The sequence below is a fragment of the Manis pentadactyla genome, chromosome 2 (assembly GCF_030020395.1).
Source record: "Manis pentadactyla isolate mManPen7 chromosome 2, mManPen7.hap1, whole genome shotgun sequence".
NCBI lineage: Eukaryota > Metazoa > Chordata > Mammalia > Pholidota > Manidae > Manis > Manis pentadactyla.
In genome coordinates, this window is record NC_080020.1 from 82,471,843 (window position 1) to 82,491,306 (window position 19,464).

Here is a 19,464-nt window from a genome sequence, read left to right on the forward strand (position 1 = left end):
CTGTCAATTGTATCAAATATATACAGGAATATATACATATTACACATGGAACTTAAACTCATTTTCCTACATTGTCTTGCCTGTCAACAAGTACAGCTAACTCTATAGAAAACAGAGTGTTCCTTAAATAGCATTCACCAAATTTCATGAGATGCTGCAGACCTATTATTCCACTCTACCCAGAAGTAAAGGCAATGGACATATTTAACCTACTATCCTAGCCTCACCTAAGTAAGTGTACAAGTAGGTTAAACATTGAGAGTCATAAAGAGAACCTGACTGTTTACTTTCATAAAAGAAGAGGAGGACTTTTCATTATTTTGACAACCATTAAAAGCTACAAGTTACTGAGTGCCTATGTATGTCAAGCACCATGCTAGGGGCTTTATCTTCATATTATCCCTGAAAAACAATTATCCCAATTATTACATATGAAAACTGAAGTCCAAACTTGCCCTAAGTCACACAGCTACTAAGTGACAGAAGATATACTCTAACACATAATTTTATTTCGCAGATCTGATTATAAAACCTGTTTTTTCCAGTGCACCTCAACAAAAATGAGAAAATTTACATTAAACACATCCACTTTCTTTACCAAGTAATTTTACCAAGTAATATTTAATATAACAATTAATTATCAAGACAGTTCTTCAGTCATGTTACTTTGTAAGGTTTTTGTGAAAAATAATCTGAACCTCCAATGAACCATGGGACTGCAGAATTAAAACCACTGTATCATTTTCCAGACACTATTCTATCGCTAATTACATGCTCTGACTCTTGAACTTAAAACAGATTCTCCAGCTAATATAAAATCTGCCTATTTATAAAGTAACACTGTGATTGTTCCTGCAGTGTTTAGTTCCAGGCATGGTAAGGAAGTCATTGGTAACAACTAAAGACACAGAAGAACCTTTGGCTCAGAAAATAACATTTATTATCCTATCTTTGATAAAAGAAAAAATTCTAAGAGGCTCCCTAAAAACATTAAAAACAAACAAAACAGTGCACAGATAGACATTTGATAATCATGTATGTTTTTGTTTGCTACCACACTTCTGCCACTTAAGGCAACGCCTGGCATATAGCAGATACACAGTAAATATACCTGCTGTTAAGAATGAAGAATGAAAGAAAATACCAAATACCAGTCTTACCGGAGTTTTCATTCCTCCACCATCCTTCCCAAGGCCCTCTCCTTTTTTCCAACCCATCTTCTCCAACATCTTCCGACCTTTGTTGCTATCTGTAATTTCACTTTAAAGAAAATTAAGATGACAGTTGATTTCGAAAAGACCAGTCATTTCACATTTATAATAAATTAATGAATTAAAAATAATTAGTACAGCTACTTTAACTGTTTGTCATGACCTAATAAAGTTGAAGATTAAAAAATTCTACTCCTACATATACAACAGAAGCATGTATATGGTATACCAAAAAGACATGTACAAGAATGTTTTTGCAGGTAATCTAATTACAACCCAAAATTAGTAACAACCCAGATGTCCACCAGAGGTGAAATGTATAAATTGTGGTATATTCACCCAAGAGAATACTATAGAGCATTAAAAATAAAATATACCTAACAAAATAATGTTAGACAAAAAGAATACACACACACAATAAATACTGAATTATTCCATTTATTTAAAATTCAAAGATAAGTGAAATTAATCTGTTGCTGTTAGAAGACAGGAGAGGGATTACTTTTGGAGAGGACAGATGTACAGAGATCAGGAGAGGGACCTAAAAGCATAGGTTTCTGGGGTTACTGGTAATTTTCTATTTCTTGACCAAGAAATTTATATTCTGCCATGTGTTAATCTTGTAATATATTATTGATATTATATTTGTTTACTTTTCTGCATATACATTAAACATCTATAAAAAAGTTAAAATAAAATGGAACAAAACCCCTCAGTCACTTTTGCCTTTTGCTCTATGATTTTGTTCTAATTTAAGGATATTTTATGTTCTATAGCACTGTCTTCTGTTCTAAATATGTTAAATTAGCTCTTTAACAATAAACCAATGACAGAACAATGTGTTTCATTTTTTATTTGACTTCTAATTTAGCTGTAATGCAATCTTCATTTTCTCCAACAATTTTTTCAAAAATATTAAACTTAAAAAAAAAACTGGTCAAGCTGTTTAGTATACTTAATTTATAATACTATATTTCATCAAATCTGACTCCACAAATTGTAAGATGCAGTTATTTTATGTACCATTAAGAAAAAAAAATATGTCAGATGTAATTCTAAAACTTTACCCAAGTAGTATATCTTAGAATCAATAAAATATATTTAGTCAAAATTTTATAATTAGTTGTCAGCTCCACATGAAATATTTACATTTTAACTAAACCCAGAATTTATATTCGGAGAAGAAAAATATAACTAATATATGATAAAATGTAGAAATATGGTCATATTGTAGGCTTTAAAAGTTACATTTTTCATGATTATCAAGGCTGTTTTACCAAGAAATAAACTATAATATGTAATCACAGTAGAGTGAAAATATAGTATATTTTGCCTTAATGCTATATACATATTCTCATATCACTACAGTAGCCAAAGAAACAATATTTTACCAGTATTAAGAGAAACATGTAGAACTCATGGGATTGGAAAAAAATTAATTTATCCTTTTCTCTTAAGAATTGACAAACAGGAGGCGGAGCCAACATGGCGGCGTGAGTAGGACAGTGGGAATCTCCTCCCAAAAACATATATACTTTTGAAAATACAACAAACACAACTAGCCCTAAAAGAGAGACCAGAAGACGCAGGACAGTGGCCAGACTGCAGCTACACCAGCGAGAACCCAGCGACTGGTGAAAGGGGTAAGATACAAGCCCCGGCCCGGCGGGAGCCGAGCGCCCATCCCCCCAACTGGCGGCGGGAGAAGAATAGGCAGAGCGGGAGGGAGACGGAGCCCAGGACTGCTGAACACCCAGCCCCAGCCATCCGGGCCAGAGCGCAGACACAGTACATGCCCAGGGGGCCCTGGATACTGGGGGAACAGGGAGTAAGAACTCTGAGCGGGTGCAGAAGCTGATGCCCCTGTGACAAAGAAAAGTGGGGGCTTTTTGAAAGTATTAAAGGGACAGGGACTTAACAGCTTGACGGAAACAACCCAGGTCACAGTCCAGCAGCTGGAAATTACAGGGAAAACCGGGTGCACTAACCCCCTGGGCAACAGCTCTGAGACCCCTCACGGAGGCAAACAGTCAAGCAGCCCCCACATCCATCACCCCACCGGGCGCTGCGAAAGCAGAGAAGCAGCCTGAGACAAATTCCGCCCACAGAAAGGGAAATTTCTCCCTCCCGGCCAGGCAAGACACAAAGACCCAGTCTACACGCAATTACCCAACACAAGCCACTAGGGGTCGCAGTTGCGCCAGTAAAGAAAGGCCAGTAGTAAGTGAAAATTTTGGCCCTCCCAGCTGACAGTCAATAGCACCTGTCAACATGAAAAGGCAAAAAAATATGATCCAGACAAGACTAACCCAGACAGCTTCAGCATCTGCTACATCTTCCCCTGAGAAGGAATCTGGGGAGATAGATTTAGCCAGTCTACCTGAAAAAGAATTCAAAACAAAAGTCATAACCATGCTGATGGACTTGCAGAGAAATATGCAAGAACTAAGGAAGGAGAATTCAGAAATAAAACAAGCTCTGGAAGGACTTCAAAACAGAATGGACGAGATGCAAGAGACCATTAATGGACTAGAAAACAGAGAACAGGAACGCAGAGAAGCTGATGCAGAGAGAGATAAAAGGATCTCCAGGAATGAAAGAATTTTAAGAGAGCTGAGTGATCAATATAAAAGGAATAATATAAGAATCATAGGCATTCCAGAAGAAGAGAGAGAAAAGGGGATAGAAAATGTCTTTGAAGAAATAATTGCTGAAAATTTCCCCAAACTAGGGGAAGAAATGGCCTCTCAGACCACAGAGGTACACAGAACTCCCATGACAAGGGATCCAAGGAGGGCAACACCAAGACACATAATAATTAAAATGGCAAAGATCAAAGACAAGGACAAAATATTACAGGCAGCCAGAGAGAAAAAAAAGGTTACCTACAAAGGAAAACCCATCAGGCTATCATCAGACTTCTCAACAGAAACCCTACAGGCCAGAAGAGAATGGCATGATATACTTAATGCAATGAAACAGAAGGGCCTCGAACAAAGACTACTGTATCCAACACGAATATCATTTAAATATGAAGGAGGGATTAAACAATTCCCAGACAAGCAAAAGTTCAGGGAATTTGCCTCCCATAAACCACCTCTACAGGGCATCCTACAGGGACTGCTCTAGATGGGAGCACTCCTAAAAAGAGCACACAACAAAACACCCAACATATGAAGAAGGGAGGAGGAGGAATAAGAAGGGAGAGAAATAAAGAATCATCAGATTGTGTTTATAATAGCTCAACAAGCGAGTTAAGTGAGACAGTAAGACAGTAAAGAAGCTAACCCTAAACCTTTGGTAACCACAAACTTAAAGCCTGCAATGGCAATAAATTCATACCTTTCAATAATCACCCTAAATGTAAATGGACTGAATGCACCAATCAAAAGACACAGAGTAATAGAATGGATAAAAAAGCAAGATCCATCCATATGCTGCTTACAAGAGACTCACCTCAAACCCAAAGACGCGCACAGACTTAAAGTCAAGGGATGGAAAAAGATATTTCAAGCAAACAACAGAGAGAAGAAAGCAGGTGTTGCAATTCTGGTATCAGACAAAACAGACCTCAAAATAAAGAAAGTAACAAAAGACAAAGAAGGACATTACATAATGATAAAGGGCTCAGTCCATCAAGAGGATATAACCATTATAAATATATATGCACCCAATACAGGAGCACCAACATACCTGAAACAAATATTAACAGAACTAAAGGAGGAAATAGAATGCAATGCATTCATTCTAGGAGACTTCAACACACCACTCACTCCAAAGGACAGATCCACCAGACAGAAAATAAGTAAGGACACAGAGGCACTGAACAACACACTAGAACAGATGGACCTAATAGACATCTACAGAACTCTACATCCAAAAGCAACAGGATACACATTCTTCTCAAGTGCACATGGAACATTCTCCAGAATAGACCACATACTAGGACACAAAAAGAGCCTCAGTAAATTCCAAAAGATTGAAATCCTACCAACCAACTTTTCAGACCACAAAGGCATTAAACTAGAAATAAACTGTTCAAAGTAAGCAAAAAGGCTCACAAACACATGGAGGCTAAACAACACGCTCCTAAATAATCAATGGATCAATGACCAAATCAAAATGGAGATCCAGCAATATATGGAAACAAATGACAACAACAACACTAAGCCCCAACTTCTGTGGGACGCAGCAAAAGCAGTCTTAAGAGGAAAGTATATAGCACTCCAAGCATATTTAAAAAAGGAAGAGCAATCCCAAATGAACGGTCTAATGTCACAACTATCAAAATTGGAAAAAGAAGAACAAATGAGGCCTAAGGTCAGCAGAAGGAGGAACATAATAAAGATCAGAGAAGAAATAAATAAAATTGAGAAGAATAAAACAATAGCAAAAATCAATGAAACCAAGAGCTGGTTCTTCGAGAAAATAAACAAAATAGATAAGCCTCTAGCCAGACTTATTAAGAGGAAAAGAGAGTCAACACAAATCAACAGTATCAGAAATGAGAAAGGAAAAATCACAACAGATCCCGCAGAAATACAAAGAATTATTAGAGACTACTATGAAAACCTATATGCTAACAAGCTGGGAAACCTAGGAGAAATGGACAACTTCCTAGAAAAATACAACCTTCCAAGACTGACCCAAAAAGAAACAGAAAATCTAAACAGACCAATTACCAGCAACGAAATTGAAGCGGTAATCAAAAAACTACCAAAGAACAAAACCCCCGGGCCAGATGGATTTACCTCGGAATTTTATCAGACATACAGGGAAGACATAATACCCATTCTCCTTAAAGTTTTCCAAGAAATAGAAGAGGAGGGGATACTCCCAAACTCATTCTATGAAGCTAACATCACCCTAATACCAAAACCAGGCAAAGACACCACCAAAAAAGAAAACTACAGACCAATATCCCTGATGAACGTAGACGCAAAAATACTCAACAAAATTTTAGCAAACCGAATTCAAAAATACATCAAAACCATCGTACACCATGACCAAGTGGGATTCATCCCAGGGATGCAAGGATGGCACAACATTAGAAAGTCCATCAATATCATCCACCACATCAACAAAAAGAAAGACAAAAACCACATGATCATCTCCATAGATGCTGAAAAAGCATTTGACAAAGTTCAACATCCATTCATGATAAAAACTCTCAGCAAAATGGGAATAGAGGGCAAGTACCTCAACATAATAAAGGCCATCTATGAAAAACCCACAGCCAACATTATATTGAATAGCGAGAAGCTGAAAGCATTTCCGCTGAGATCGGGAACTAGACAGGGATGCCCACTCTCCCCACTGTTATTTAACATTGTACTAGAGGTCCTAGCCACGGCAATCAGACAAAACAAAAAAATACAAGGAATCCAGATTGGCAAAGAAGAGGTCAAACTGTCACTATTTGCAGATGACATGATACTGTACATAAAAAACCCTAAAGACTCCACCCCAGAACTACTAGAACTGATATCGGAATACAGCAAAGTTGCAGGATACAAAATCAACACACAGAAATCTGTGGCTTTCCTATATACCAACAATGAACCAACAGAAAGGGAAATCAGGAAAACAACTCCATTCACAATTGCATCAAAAAAAATTAAATACCTAGGAATAAACCTAACCAAAGAAGTGAAAGACTTATATTCTGAAAACTACAAGTCACTCTTAAAAGAAATTAAAGGGGACACTAACAGATGGAAACGCATCCCATGCTCATGGCTAGGAAGAATTAATATCGTCAAAATGGCCATCCTGCCCAAAGCAATATACAGATTTGATGCAATCCCTATGAAACTACCAGCAACATTCTTCAATGAACTGGAACAAATAATTCAAAAATTCATATGGAACCACCAAAGACCCCGAATAGCCAAAGCAATCCTGAGAAAGAAGAATAAAGTAGGGGGGATCTCACTCCCCAACTTCAAGCTCTATTATAAAGCCATAGTAATCAAGACAATTTGGTACTGGCACAAGAACAGAGCCACAGACCAATGGAACAGACTAGAGAATCCAGACATTAACCCAGACATATATGGTCAATTAATATTTGATAAAGGAGCCATGGACATACAATGGCGAAATGACAGTCTCTTCAACAGATGGTGCTGGCAAAACTGGACAGCTACATGTAGGAGAATGAAACTGGACCATCGTCTAACCCCATATACAAAAGTAAACTCAAAATGGATCAAAGACCTGAATGTAAGTCATGAAACCATTAAACTCTTGGAAGAAAACATAGGCACAAACCTCTTAGACATAAACATGAGTGACCTCTTCTTGAACATATCTCCCCGGGCAAGGAAAACAACAGCAAAAATGAACAAGTGGGACTATATTAAGCTGAAAAGCTTCTGTACAGCAAAAGACACCATCAATAGAACAAAAAGGAACCCTACAGTATGGGAGAATATCTTTGAAAATGACACATCCGATAAAGGCTTGACGTCCAGAATATATAAAGAGCTCACACGCCTCAACAAACAAAAAACAAATAACCCAATTAAAAAATGGGCAAAGGAACTGAACAGACGGTTCTCCAAAAAAGAAATACAGATGGCCAACAGACACATGAAAAGATGCTCCACATCGCTAATTATCAGAGAAATGCAAATTAAAACTACAATGAGGTATCACCTCACACCAGTAAGGATGGCTGCCATCCAAAAGACAAACAACAACAAATGTTGGCGAGGCTGTGGAGAAAGGGGAACCCTCCTACACTGCTGGTGGGAATGTAAACTTGTTCAACCATTGTGGAAAGCAGTATGGAGGTACATCAAAATGCTCAAAACAGACTTACCATTTGACCCAGGAATTGCACTCCTAGGAATTTACCCTAAGAATGCAGCAATCAAGTATGAGAAAGATCAGTGCACCCCTATGTTTATCGCAGCACTATTTACAATAGCCAAGAATTGGAAGCAACCTAATGTCCATCGATAGATGAATGGATAAAGAAGATGTGGTACATATACACAATGGAATACTACTCAGCCATAAGAAAAGGGCAAATCCAACCATTTGCAGCAACATGGATGGAGCTGGAGGGTATTTTGCTCAGTGAAACAAGCCAAGCAGAGAAAGAGAAATACCAAATGATTTCACTCATCTGTGGAATATAAGAACAAAGGAAAAACTGAAGGAACAAAACAGCAGCAGAATCACAGAACTCAAGAATGGACTAACAGGTACCAAAGGGAAAGGGACTGGGGAGGATGGGTGGGTAGGGAGGGATAAGGGGGGGAGAAGTAGGGGGGTATTAAGATTAGCATCCATAGCGGGGTGGGAGAAAGGGGAGGGCTGTACAACACAGAGAAGACAAGTAGTGATTCTACTACAGGTTGCTACGCTGATGGACAGTGACTGTAAAGGAGTATATAGGGGGGACCTGGTATAGGGGAGAGCCTAGTAAACAAAGTATTCGTCATGTAAGTGTAGATTAATGATTAAAAAAAAAAAAGTCAGTTCCTATGTGGTGACCTCTAATGAGTTCTACACAATGATATAAAGGACATATAAAAGTGTAGGCAAAGGGTCTGTTTGTGTTTATACAGAGGATCAAAGCCTAATGTGGCTACCCCGAAAATGAACTAAGATACGATATGAAAGAGAACTTCCAACATCAGCACTCTCGGGAAGACTCATGCCAGAAGATGATCATCAAAAAACCCCAACAAAGATCCACGCACTGCTACAGCTGTAGATGCACTCATCCCACCAGCTCCTGGACTTGCCATGGGAATGAAGGAGATATCTAAGCTGGCCTGTGCATACAGTAAAACAACAAATTTGACTGGATCTATACTGTTGGAACTCAACCAAGAATTAGGAGAAGTGCAAATTGTAGCGCTCCAAAATCTTACAACTACAGACTATTTACTGTTAAAAGAACATATGGGATGTGAACAGTGCCCAGGAATGGGTTGTTTTAATTTGTCTGATTTTTCTCAAACTATTCAAATTCAGTTAGATAATAACCATCATATCATTGATAAGTTTTCACAAATGCCTAGGGTGCCTAACTGGTTTTCTTGGTTTCACTGGAGATGGCTGGTAATTACAGGTATGCTTTGGTTATGTAACTATACTCCTATTATGTTAATGTGTGTGCGCAATTTAAGTAGTAGCTTAAAATCTATACATGCTGAAGTTACTCTACAAGAAGATATGTCAAAGAAATAATCAATCTTCCCATGTTTTCTCCCGCCTGCTACTTCTATAGCTTTTCTTCTTCCTTCCTAATTACAACGAATTCTTAAATAGAATTCGTGCCTCATATCAAATTTACCGAGTATCATAACTCCTCCAAGTGGTAAAGATACCTCAAGACAAATGCTGGGCATAGAAGCCACAGGGCATAAATATGCAAAGAAATAAAAAGCTAACCATTTCAAACAATAAGGCTTCTCTCTCACTTACCAACTTAACATTTCCCTGTATGGCCCCGGAAGATGACTGGTTAGCCAGAGACGGGTAAGATTCCTCAAGGGAGGAACAACCTAAGACAGGCACAGTCGCAGGGGGTCATCAGGTGAGAAATTGGGGATCAACAGAGGTGAGGCTTAGAACCTCACCCTCCCTGTTCTGAGAGAAATCTTCTGCATATGTGGATGTTTTATTGCTCTTGTCTAGCTTGGATTAACACATAGTCTACAGGCACACACCTGATCATCTACATTTGCTCTCTTACAACACTAAACTATGTTTTCTACCTTTATGTTGTATCTACCTACCACTTCAGCATTTTATTAAAAATAATAAAGAGAGAAATGTGGTATCCACATATAAATCAAGTATAAAAATCAAATGTGTATTCATATTTGAACTGTTTATAGTTCATAATGCATGAGCAAAACCAAAAGTTTCTGTGATGACTGCCCTTGTACTGTTCACTATGTAACTTATTCACTATGTAAGAATTTGTTCTCCATGTAAGAACTTGTTCGTTATGCTTCAGAAGATTGGAGACTGACGAAAATTAGGCTTGGGGTGGATTAATGATTGTGCATTGAGCATTGACTCCCCTATACAGAATTTTATTGTTGTTAACAACCATTTGATCAATAAATATGAGAGATGCCCTAACAACAACAACCAAAAAAAAAGTACACACTTCCAATTGTAAAATAAATAAGTAACCGGGATGTAATGTATAGCATAAGGAATATAGTCAAAATATTGTAACAACTTGGTATGGTGATAGCTGGTACCTAGAATTATCATGTATATAAATGTTGAATCACTGTGTTGTACACCTGAAACTAATGTAATGTAATACTGTGTGTCAACTACCCTTCAATAAAAAATAATTATCTAAAAAAAAAAAAAAAAAAAAAAAGAATTGACAAACAAAAAAAAGTAGTTGAGTACTTAATTATTTAAAAACACCAGTCCATATTAATTTACTAGCCCAGACTTCTTTATATATCTAGTATATAAAAGTACTCTCACTCAATTGTGTGGCTAGAATGTTAGCTATGCATATTTATGTGTGTTTAACTATGTGTACTCACATATATGTTCAACAACTTTCCAGAGAATAATGGAATTCTAATATTAGAAGAAAATATAAATAGATGTAGTGTTTCCATCTTGTTTTAAGCCATTACTCTAGAGACTACCTATCAGAATATACAGCCCTGTAAGTTAGAGTACCCTATGAATATTATCATGGTACAAAGTTTCAAGCGATTAAAATCTCATACTTACGAGTGAACAGATGCCGGAGCATCATCTCTCTGGAAAGTTCCTTCACTTCCAATCTGCTCTCTACGTTTTCCAGCTCTGTCTTTATATTTTGGATTCTTCAGTGCCTTTTCATCTTCATAGTCTGTATTCTTTATAAACACAAAATATCAATTGAGGAAAACAAAACTAATGAATAAAAATGCAATGTCTGTATATTTGCTTTACTTAGCAAATATTGTTCACTGTGGACTCTATTAAGATAATGAATTAAATGTTATTCTTATTCTGAATCCTTTAAATGTTTATATTATTTCAACTTGTATTACAACATAGGCAATAATATAAATCATAAATTATAATTTGTAATAAGATAATAAAGTGAAAAAAGAGTGTTTTTTGACTTAATGCTGTGCATTCATATCCTCATATGAACTATCAGTATTCAAAGAAATATGTACAACCTCTAAGGGTTGGGAAAAAAATCATTTCTCCTTTTCTCTAAGGAACATTAAAAGTTCCAAAAAACCTAGTTTGATACTGTTCCTTGGAAGGGAAAAATGTAGAAACTCCTTTTAAAATGGATGAAAAGCAAATTCTCTTTTACCCTGGCAATATTAATAGCTTTTTGCTTCAATACAGCTCCAATTATATGTCAGTCACCCAGCAAATATTTTCTGAGTAAAGAGTATGTTAAGCTCCAGGCTAGATACTGCAATACAAAGAAATCTACAGTGCTGGAGGGCAGACACACCTAGTCTTTAGCATACTGGAGTACAACCGGTTTAAAAGAAAAGGTATGCACAAACGTTACATGAGAAAAAAAAACAAAACAAAAGAAAAACAAATGAAAGTCATAAAAGAAAATAAATTCTACCACTTGCAACAACATGGACGGAGCTAGAAGGTATTATGCTCAGTGAAATAAGCCAGGCGGAGAGAGACAAGTACCAAATGATTTCCCTCATTTGTGGAGTATAACAACAAAGCAAAACTGAAGGACAAAACAGCAGCAGACTCATAGACTCCAAGAAGGGACGAGTGGTTTAGTTACCAAAGGGAAGGGGTTGGGGAAGGTGGGTAGGGAGGGAGGGAGAAGGGGATTAAGGGACATTATGGTTACCACACATAATGTAGGAGAAGCACAAGGAAGGCAGTACAGCACAGAGAAGACAAGTAGTGACTAAGTAGCATCTTACTACACTGATGAACAGTAACTGCAATGGGGTGTTGGGGGGGACTTGATAATATGGGTCAGTGTTGTAATCACAATGTTGCTCATGTGAAACCTTCATAAGATTGTATACCAGTGATACCTTAATTTAAAAAAAAAGAAAAACAAATCAGAATCACTAATATTATCAAGTAGGGAAACTAATTAAAATCTAGCAGTCATCAGCAAGAGTACAGCAAAGAAAATGCTATAAAAACAAAGAAAATTTCTAGAAAACTGTATGCATCATGCTCTTTCAAACCAACAAAATATGCTCCTGCATACAATGAAACATAAACAGAAGATTCTTCCTGTTAGATATAGCAATGTAAATTCTTTTTTAATATTGTGGATAGGTAAAATGTGTTTGTAATGGTAGTTCTACTAAATTATTACAGAGGGGCCAAGAACACATTTAAGGATTCTGGGGGGAATGTGTACTGTAATTCTTCGATTGGGAGAATAGACATTCTAGACAAAAATTTAAAAAACATATATGAATATGTTAAGTACAAAACAAAGGCAAATGAAGCTTCTTTTATATCTTAGCAACATATAAATGGAAGTCAAATTTAAATGCAGCCTACTGTGCCTTTGAAGAGACTTGGTTAAGTTCCCAAATTTCAACTGCTTGACACAGTCTCCTATGACAATACTTAGAAGGTGACATTTTTTTAAAATTTTGGTATCATTAATCTACAATTATATGAAGATCATTATGTTTAACAGGCTCCCCCCCCTTCACCAAGTCCCCCCCACATACCCCTTCACAGTCACTGACCATCAGTGTAGTAAGATGCTGTAAAATCACTACTTGTCTTCTCTGTGTTGTACAGCCTTCCCCATGCCCCCCCACCACACTATACATGCTAATCGTAATGCTCCCTTTCTTTTTCCCCGCCCTTGTCCCTCCCTTCCCACCCATCCTCCCCAGTACCTTTCCCTTTGGTAACTATTAGCCATTCTTGGGTTCTCTGATTCTGCTGCTGTTTTGTTCCTTCAGTTTTCCTTTGTTCTTATACTCTACATATGAGTGAAATCATTTGGTACTTGTCTTTCTCCGCCTGGCTTATTTCACTGAGCATAATACCCTCTAGCTCCATCCATGTTGTTGCAAATGGTAGGATCTGTTTTTTTCTTATGGCTGAGTAATATTCCATTGTGTATATGTACCACCTCTTCTTTATCCATTCATCTACTGATGGACATTTAGGTTGCTTCCATATCTTGGCTATTGTAAATAGTGCAGCAATAAACATAGGGGTAAATCTGTCTTTTTCAAACTGGACTGCGGCATTCTTAGGCTGAATTCCTAGAAGTGCAATTCCTGGGTCAAATGGTATTTCTATTTTGAGAATTTTGAGGAACCTCCATACTGCTTTCCACAATGGTTGAACTAATTTATATTCCTACCAGCAGTGTAGGAGGGTTCCCCTTTCACCACAACCTCGCCAACATTTGTTGTTGTTTGTCTTTTCGATGATGGTGATCCTTACTGGTGTGAGGTGATATCTCATTGTGGTTTTAATTTGCATTTCTCTGATGACAAGTGATGTGGAGCATTTTTTCATGTGTCTGTTGGCCATCTGAGTTTCTTTTTTGGAGAACTGTCTATTCAGCTCCTCTGCCTATTTTTTAATTGGATTATTTGCTTTTTGTTTGTTAAGGTGTGTGAGCTCTTTATATATTTTGGATGTCGACCCTGTGTCGGATCTGTCATTTATGAATATAGTCTCCCATACTGTAGGATACCATTTTGTTCTGCTGATGGTGTCCGTTGCTGTACAGCTTTTTAGCTTGATATAGTCCCACTTGTTCATTTTTGCTTTTGTTTCCCTTGCCCAGGGAGATATGTTCATGAAGAAGTCACTCACGTTTATGTTCATGAGACTTTTGCCTATGTTTTTTTCTAAGTGTTTTATGGTTTCATGATTTACATTCAGGTCTTTGATCCATTTTGAATTTAGTTTTGTGTATGGGGTTAGACAGTGATCCAGTTTCATTCTCTTACATGAAGCTGTTCAGTTTTGCCAGCACCATCTGTTGAAGAAACTGTCATTTCCCCATTGTATGTCCATAGCTCCTTTATCATATAGTAATTGGCCATATATGTTTGGGTTAATGTTTAGAGTCTCTATTCTGTTCCACTGGTCTGTGGCTCTGTTCTTGTGCCAGTACCATATTGTCTTGATTACTGTGGCTTTGTAGTAGAGCTTGAAGATGGGGAGTGAGATCCCCCCCACTTTATTCTTCCTTCTCAGGATTGCTTTGGCTATTCGGGGTCTTTGGTTCCATATGAATTTTTGAACTATTTGTTCCAGTTCATTGAAGAATGCTGTTGGTAATTTGATAGGGATTGCATCGAATCTGTATATTGCTTTGGGCAGGATGGCCATTTTCACGATATTAATTTTTCCTAGCCAGGAGCATGGGATGAGTTTCCATTTGTTAGTGTCCTCTTTAATTTCTCTTAAGAGTGTCTTGTAGTTTTCAGGGTATAGGTCTTTCACTTCCTTGGTTAGGTTTATTCCTAGGTATTTTATTCTTTTTGATGCAATTGTGAATGGAATTCTTTTCCTGATTTCTCTTTTTATTAGTTCATTGTTAGTGTACAGGAAAGCCACAGATTTGTGTGTTAATTTTGTATCCTGCAACTTTGCTGAATTCCTGTATTAGTTCCAGTAGTTTTGGAGTGGAGTCTTTAGGGTTTTTTATGTACAGTATCATGTCATCTGCAAATAGTGACAGTTTGACTTCTTTGCCAATCTGGAATGCTTGTATTTCTTTGTTTTGTCTAATTGCCATGGCTAGGACCTCCAGTACTATGTTGAATAACAGTGGGGAGAGTGGGCATCCCTGTCTTGTTCCCAATCTCAGAGGAAAAGCTTTCAGCCTCTCGCTGTTCAGTATGATGTTAGAGAAGGTGACTTCTTAAACAACAAATCTATTTTTAGTAGTGGCGACACTCTCAGTAGCTTTGTCTGCATGGGACTGATATCCAAAGATAGTGATCTTTGGAGGAAGTCCTAACCTTTTTTTGTATATTCTCCCTGTATGTGTAATAGCCTCTCTGTTTTCACATGCAGTAGTCCATATTGCTACCTATCTCCTTTAGTTCTAACATTAACAATAGCTCCACAGACATCATCACTGTGGTCATCAAAAGATGTCCCAGTAAGGCCCAGCAGTGTCTCTAGCCAAAAGCAATCCAGGTCACTTCGTCTGTGTTTATTCAATGTAATTAGCCATCCTCCTCCTCATTTGTTTTTCTCATCTTCTCACACAGACTCAATACCATCCTTCAAAAGTGAGTAGTCACAGCCAGGCATTAAATTACTAGACAGCTGGATACGGTTGTACAGAGCCTGCAAGTCTTCAACAGTATCAAACCTGGAGATCAGCTGAAGGTTTGCTTGCTAAGTTTTGCTTGTATCATTTTTAAAAAAAAAAAACCAGAGTACCCATCTGTTCTGTAAAGCATGTTTAATACAGTGTTCTACATTAGCAACCTCCTGATGAGATTCTGTTTTCTCTTCTGTAGGCAGGGGGTTGGGAGTAGGGGTGGTTTCTGGTTCCAGTGGTCACCATCTTAGATTGATCTCAGTGGTGGTGTTTTAGCACAAGTTTTTTAAAAACCAGAACAGGCTATTCAAATATATGGTATTATCATCATTTTTCTACTCCAACCTCATCAACTGTGAACAGCAAACAACTAAAAGAAATCAGATAAATCTCAAAATCATCCTAAATAGCTTTTTATATATAAAACTGACTATGCATATCTGAAGGCATTTTTACTCAAAACCAGACGCACAATTTAACACACATAACAATATTTAATATTCTTACCTGCAAACCATATTTTACTCTTATTTTCTTTAATTCTTTTCTCCTTTCCAATTCTTTCTCCTCCTTACTTAGTGTTGGACCAACTAAAATAAAAAAGTGAGTTTGGTTTAAAAAAAACAAACGTGAAATCTAATGGATTTTATTAAAATTAATACTGTTATTTAATAATAAAACAACTAGTAGTATTAGTATCTCACTGGCAGATTAACCAAAAGTTCAAATAAACATTGATGTAAAAGGATCTCAGGTTATGACATCCTTTTAGCATTTTGGTAACTAAATCTACTTATAAAGCAAACCAAAACCCAAAGATTATAGGAATATTATAGTATAGATACCAATAGAAACACTGAACATCTTTTGTTGATATTATTGTAAGAGAATCCCAATACAGAATTATTGTTAATTTTCCAAACAAACATAAGCATGTACAAAAGAAAAGCCAAAGAACCCAAGATTCATATCACTGTGGAATGTGCCACACTCATTTTCATAACCTAGTATTAGAAAGTAAAAAATACACAATGAGTATGTATAGTTGGTATTTCAGGGAAATACTGATGTGAAAAAAATTACTTCTTACTACTCAAAAGTATTTAAATTTTAAAAGTCTTAGATGAGTGGACTTTAAAGCAAGATCACAACCTCTTACAGTGGTATAGATCAGCATAAACTTTAAGTAGGAAAGTAAACACACCAACCAGTAACTCTTAATACCTAGTTTGTCCTGTTATTTTCTCTGTTATTATTCTTTGACAGAGTTTAACTGGGAATGACTTTTTCCTATTAGTAAATAAATATTAAAAGGAAACCAATCTTTATTATAATTATGTCACAATTACCCTTTAGAAGGACATTTAGCTATCACTGCAATGCAGCTTCAAAAGCCTAATGAAATGCATTACCAAAAACTAAGTCAATGATTACCTTTCCTGGTCAGAAAGGAATTTAATGCTATAACTGCACAGTAAAATTATTACATAGAAAAGTCATAATTTATTAGTTTAGATTTCAAATTTCAAATACATGCAATTTCTGAGTCTCATGTTATAACACTCAGTGAAATATAAATGCACCTCAATACAGTATTATATCAATTAGATATGAAGCTGATAGCTGATACTTTTTTTAGAATACTCCAATGAATTAAAGACAACAGTTTACATGCCTAATAATATGGTTCACATACCAAAAGAATCATCCTTCTTATCAAGACGAAGGTGAGCTCTAACCTGCCCTGGTTCACAACCATCACAGGTATCACTGCCAGGGTGAATGTGAAAGGACAGCACAGTCTCTCCAATTTTCACTTCATCTCCATGCTCAAGTACATAAGGATCACATTTAGTTTTAGGCTACAGGGGAAAGTATTATAAAACAGAAATCTAAGAGTTACATATGGCTATTTTATCTCTACTATCATGTATGATTTTAACAAAAAAATACTTGAGATGGTTCTTAATGAGATAGACACACATTTGACACACCCATGCACACACTGCCACAACTTGAGAATGATCTGTAAGTTCTACTAGTGGAGAAGTAAATAGCTGAACTGAGCAACTTCTAATTTTTATGTTATCAAAAGCCACTAATCTCCCTATGTCCATGCCCAATCCTACCAAAGAAATACCCATCTGAAATTCAATTTATTACCAAAATGAGTTATCATCATATTCAAAAAGATGAAGTGTTAAGGGGATAAGTGCATAATTTCCCTTTCTCCCTCTTCTCTTTTCTCTCTGAAGTAAAAATAATTCAGTTTTATTTCATTTTTGATTCTTATAGACTAAGAATAAGGCCTCTCTCTCTGTTCCATCTATTTATTATGTGCCAAGCACTTTGCTACAAGTTGGGGATAGAAGAGTTAACCAGACAGCCATAGTCCCTGCCTTGCAGGAGTTTCCAGGCTAACAACATTTCCATTAAAACAATTCTTTTTACATTAAAACAATTTTTTTAAAAACACACAAAAAAGGAGGGCCCCAGAAGTTGCTATAGTAACATGTATTGCAAATAACTTTAATATGCATTTATCTCGAAAAATAAGGCACAGATAATTAGAAGTTAAAACTCAACAGTCAAGCATCCACTTAAACACTTTTTCAGCCCTTTCTGGGAATTCCCTTCCATATTAAACATTTGGGCTTGAACACTAATCTGAAGTAAATGATCTGTATAGTAACCAGAACCTTCAAGAATAAAAAATTTCAAGTCAGTTTTTAAATTATGCAAGTAATTAATTAATACATACACACTCACCTGAAGAATCTGTTTTCCATTAACAATTGTACCATTTTGACTGCCTTGATCCACTAGGACATAACTTTGTAAGTCATGGTCAAAATAAATTTCTGCATGGAACTTAAAAAAAAAAGCCAGGTAATTACAAAGTAATATATAAATATATATATCTAACCATGATAACATCTGGATGTGATGGACTTTATGAAAATTTAACTTTTATTATTTTTAATACTTTTTTCTGAATATAAAAGTATTATAATGCTTCTGATAGAAATGTGGAAGCTACAGAAGAAAAAGTCACCTATAATTCCATCTATAATTACCAATAATAACTCAGTGTGTGTCCTACCTTTTCAACTATTATAATATAGTTGCAATAACACTATATATATAATCTGAAATCATTTTTTCACCTAATGTAAGTGTATCATTAAAAATTCTTAATCCAAAAGTTGATTTGAAACATTCAAGGTCAACTTCTCAGTTATCCAGATTTTCAGTATTCAGGACTAATCACTCCTTCCCCCTCCTTGCTCTGCAGCCCTTTGTGTATGAAACACATTATGTGAGATTCTGCATAAGTGAATGTCACTGTATTGCTTATGGTTACTGCTTATATTAGTTGACATTTTTGTTTATGCACGTACTCAATACATGTCTATTTAATTGGATAAAGATCTATAGAAATATTTAAAATTTTGTAATTAATACACTGCTAGTGGAATGTAAAATGGTGCAGCTACTCTGGAAGGGTCAGACAGTTCCTCGAAAGATTAAACAGAGAGTTACTATGTGACCCAACAATCCTATTCCTAAGTATGTATCAAGAGAAATGAAAACCTATGTCCAAACAAAAACTTGTACATGAATGTTCAAAGCAGCATTATTCTTAGTAGCCAAAAAGTGGAAGCAATTCAAATGTCCATTAATTGATGAATAAACAAAATGTAATATATCCATACAATGGAATATTTGACTATTAAAAAAAAATACTGATACATGCTACAACATGTATGAATCTTGAAGACATGTTAAGAGAAAGAGTTAGTCAAAAAAGACTATCATGATTCCATTTATATGAAATATGCAGAATAGGCAAGTCCACAGAGACAGAAAGTAGAACGGTGGCTGTCAAAAGCTGAGGAGGTTGGCAGAAAATAGGGAGTGACTACCATAGAGTATGATGTTTTTCATGATGATGAAATGGTATTGTCAGAATTTTTAGTTCTTGCA

General features: G+C 36.3%; 1 protein-coding gene and 1 pseudogene across 1 annotated transcript in view; both read right to left on the minus strand.

Annotated features, from left to right (window-relative positions):
• Window positions 1-19,464, minus strand: part of AGGF1 (angiogenic factor with G-patch and FHA domains 1) — a 37,911-nt gene that overhangs the window by 2,050 nt on the left and 16,397 nt on the right. The window contains exons 9-13 of the mRNA XM_036914117.2: window positions 18,247-18,348; window positions 17,174-17,339; window positions 15,985-16,067; window positions 10,947-11,074; window positions 1,161-1,260 (exon numbers count right to left, since the gene is read on the minus strand). Of these exons, the coding sequence (XP_036770012.1) occupies window positions 1,161-1,260; window positions 10,947-11,074; window positions 15,985-16,067; window positions 17,174-17,339; window positions 18,247-18,348 (579 nt within the window). The remainder of the gene's footprint in view (window positions 1-1,160; window positions 1,261-10,946; window positions 11,075-15,984; window positions 16,068-17,173; window positions 17,340-18,246; window positions 18,349-19,464) is intronic.
• LOC118926768 (eukaryotic translation initiation factor 4E-like) lies at window positions 13,509-15,716 on the minus strand (annotated as a pseudogene).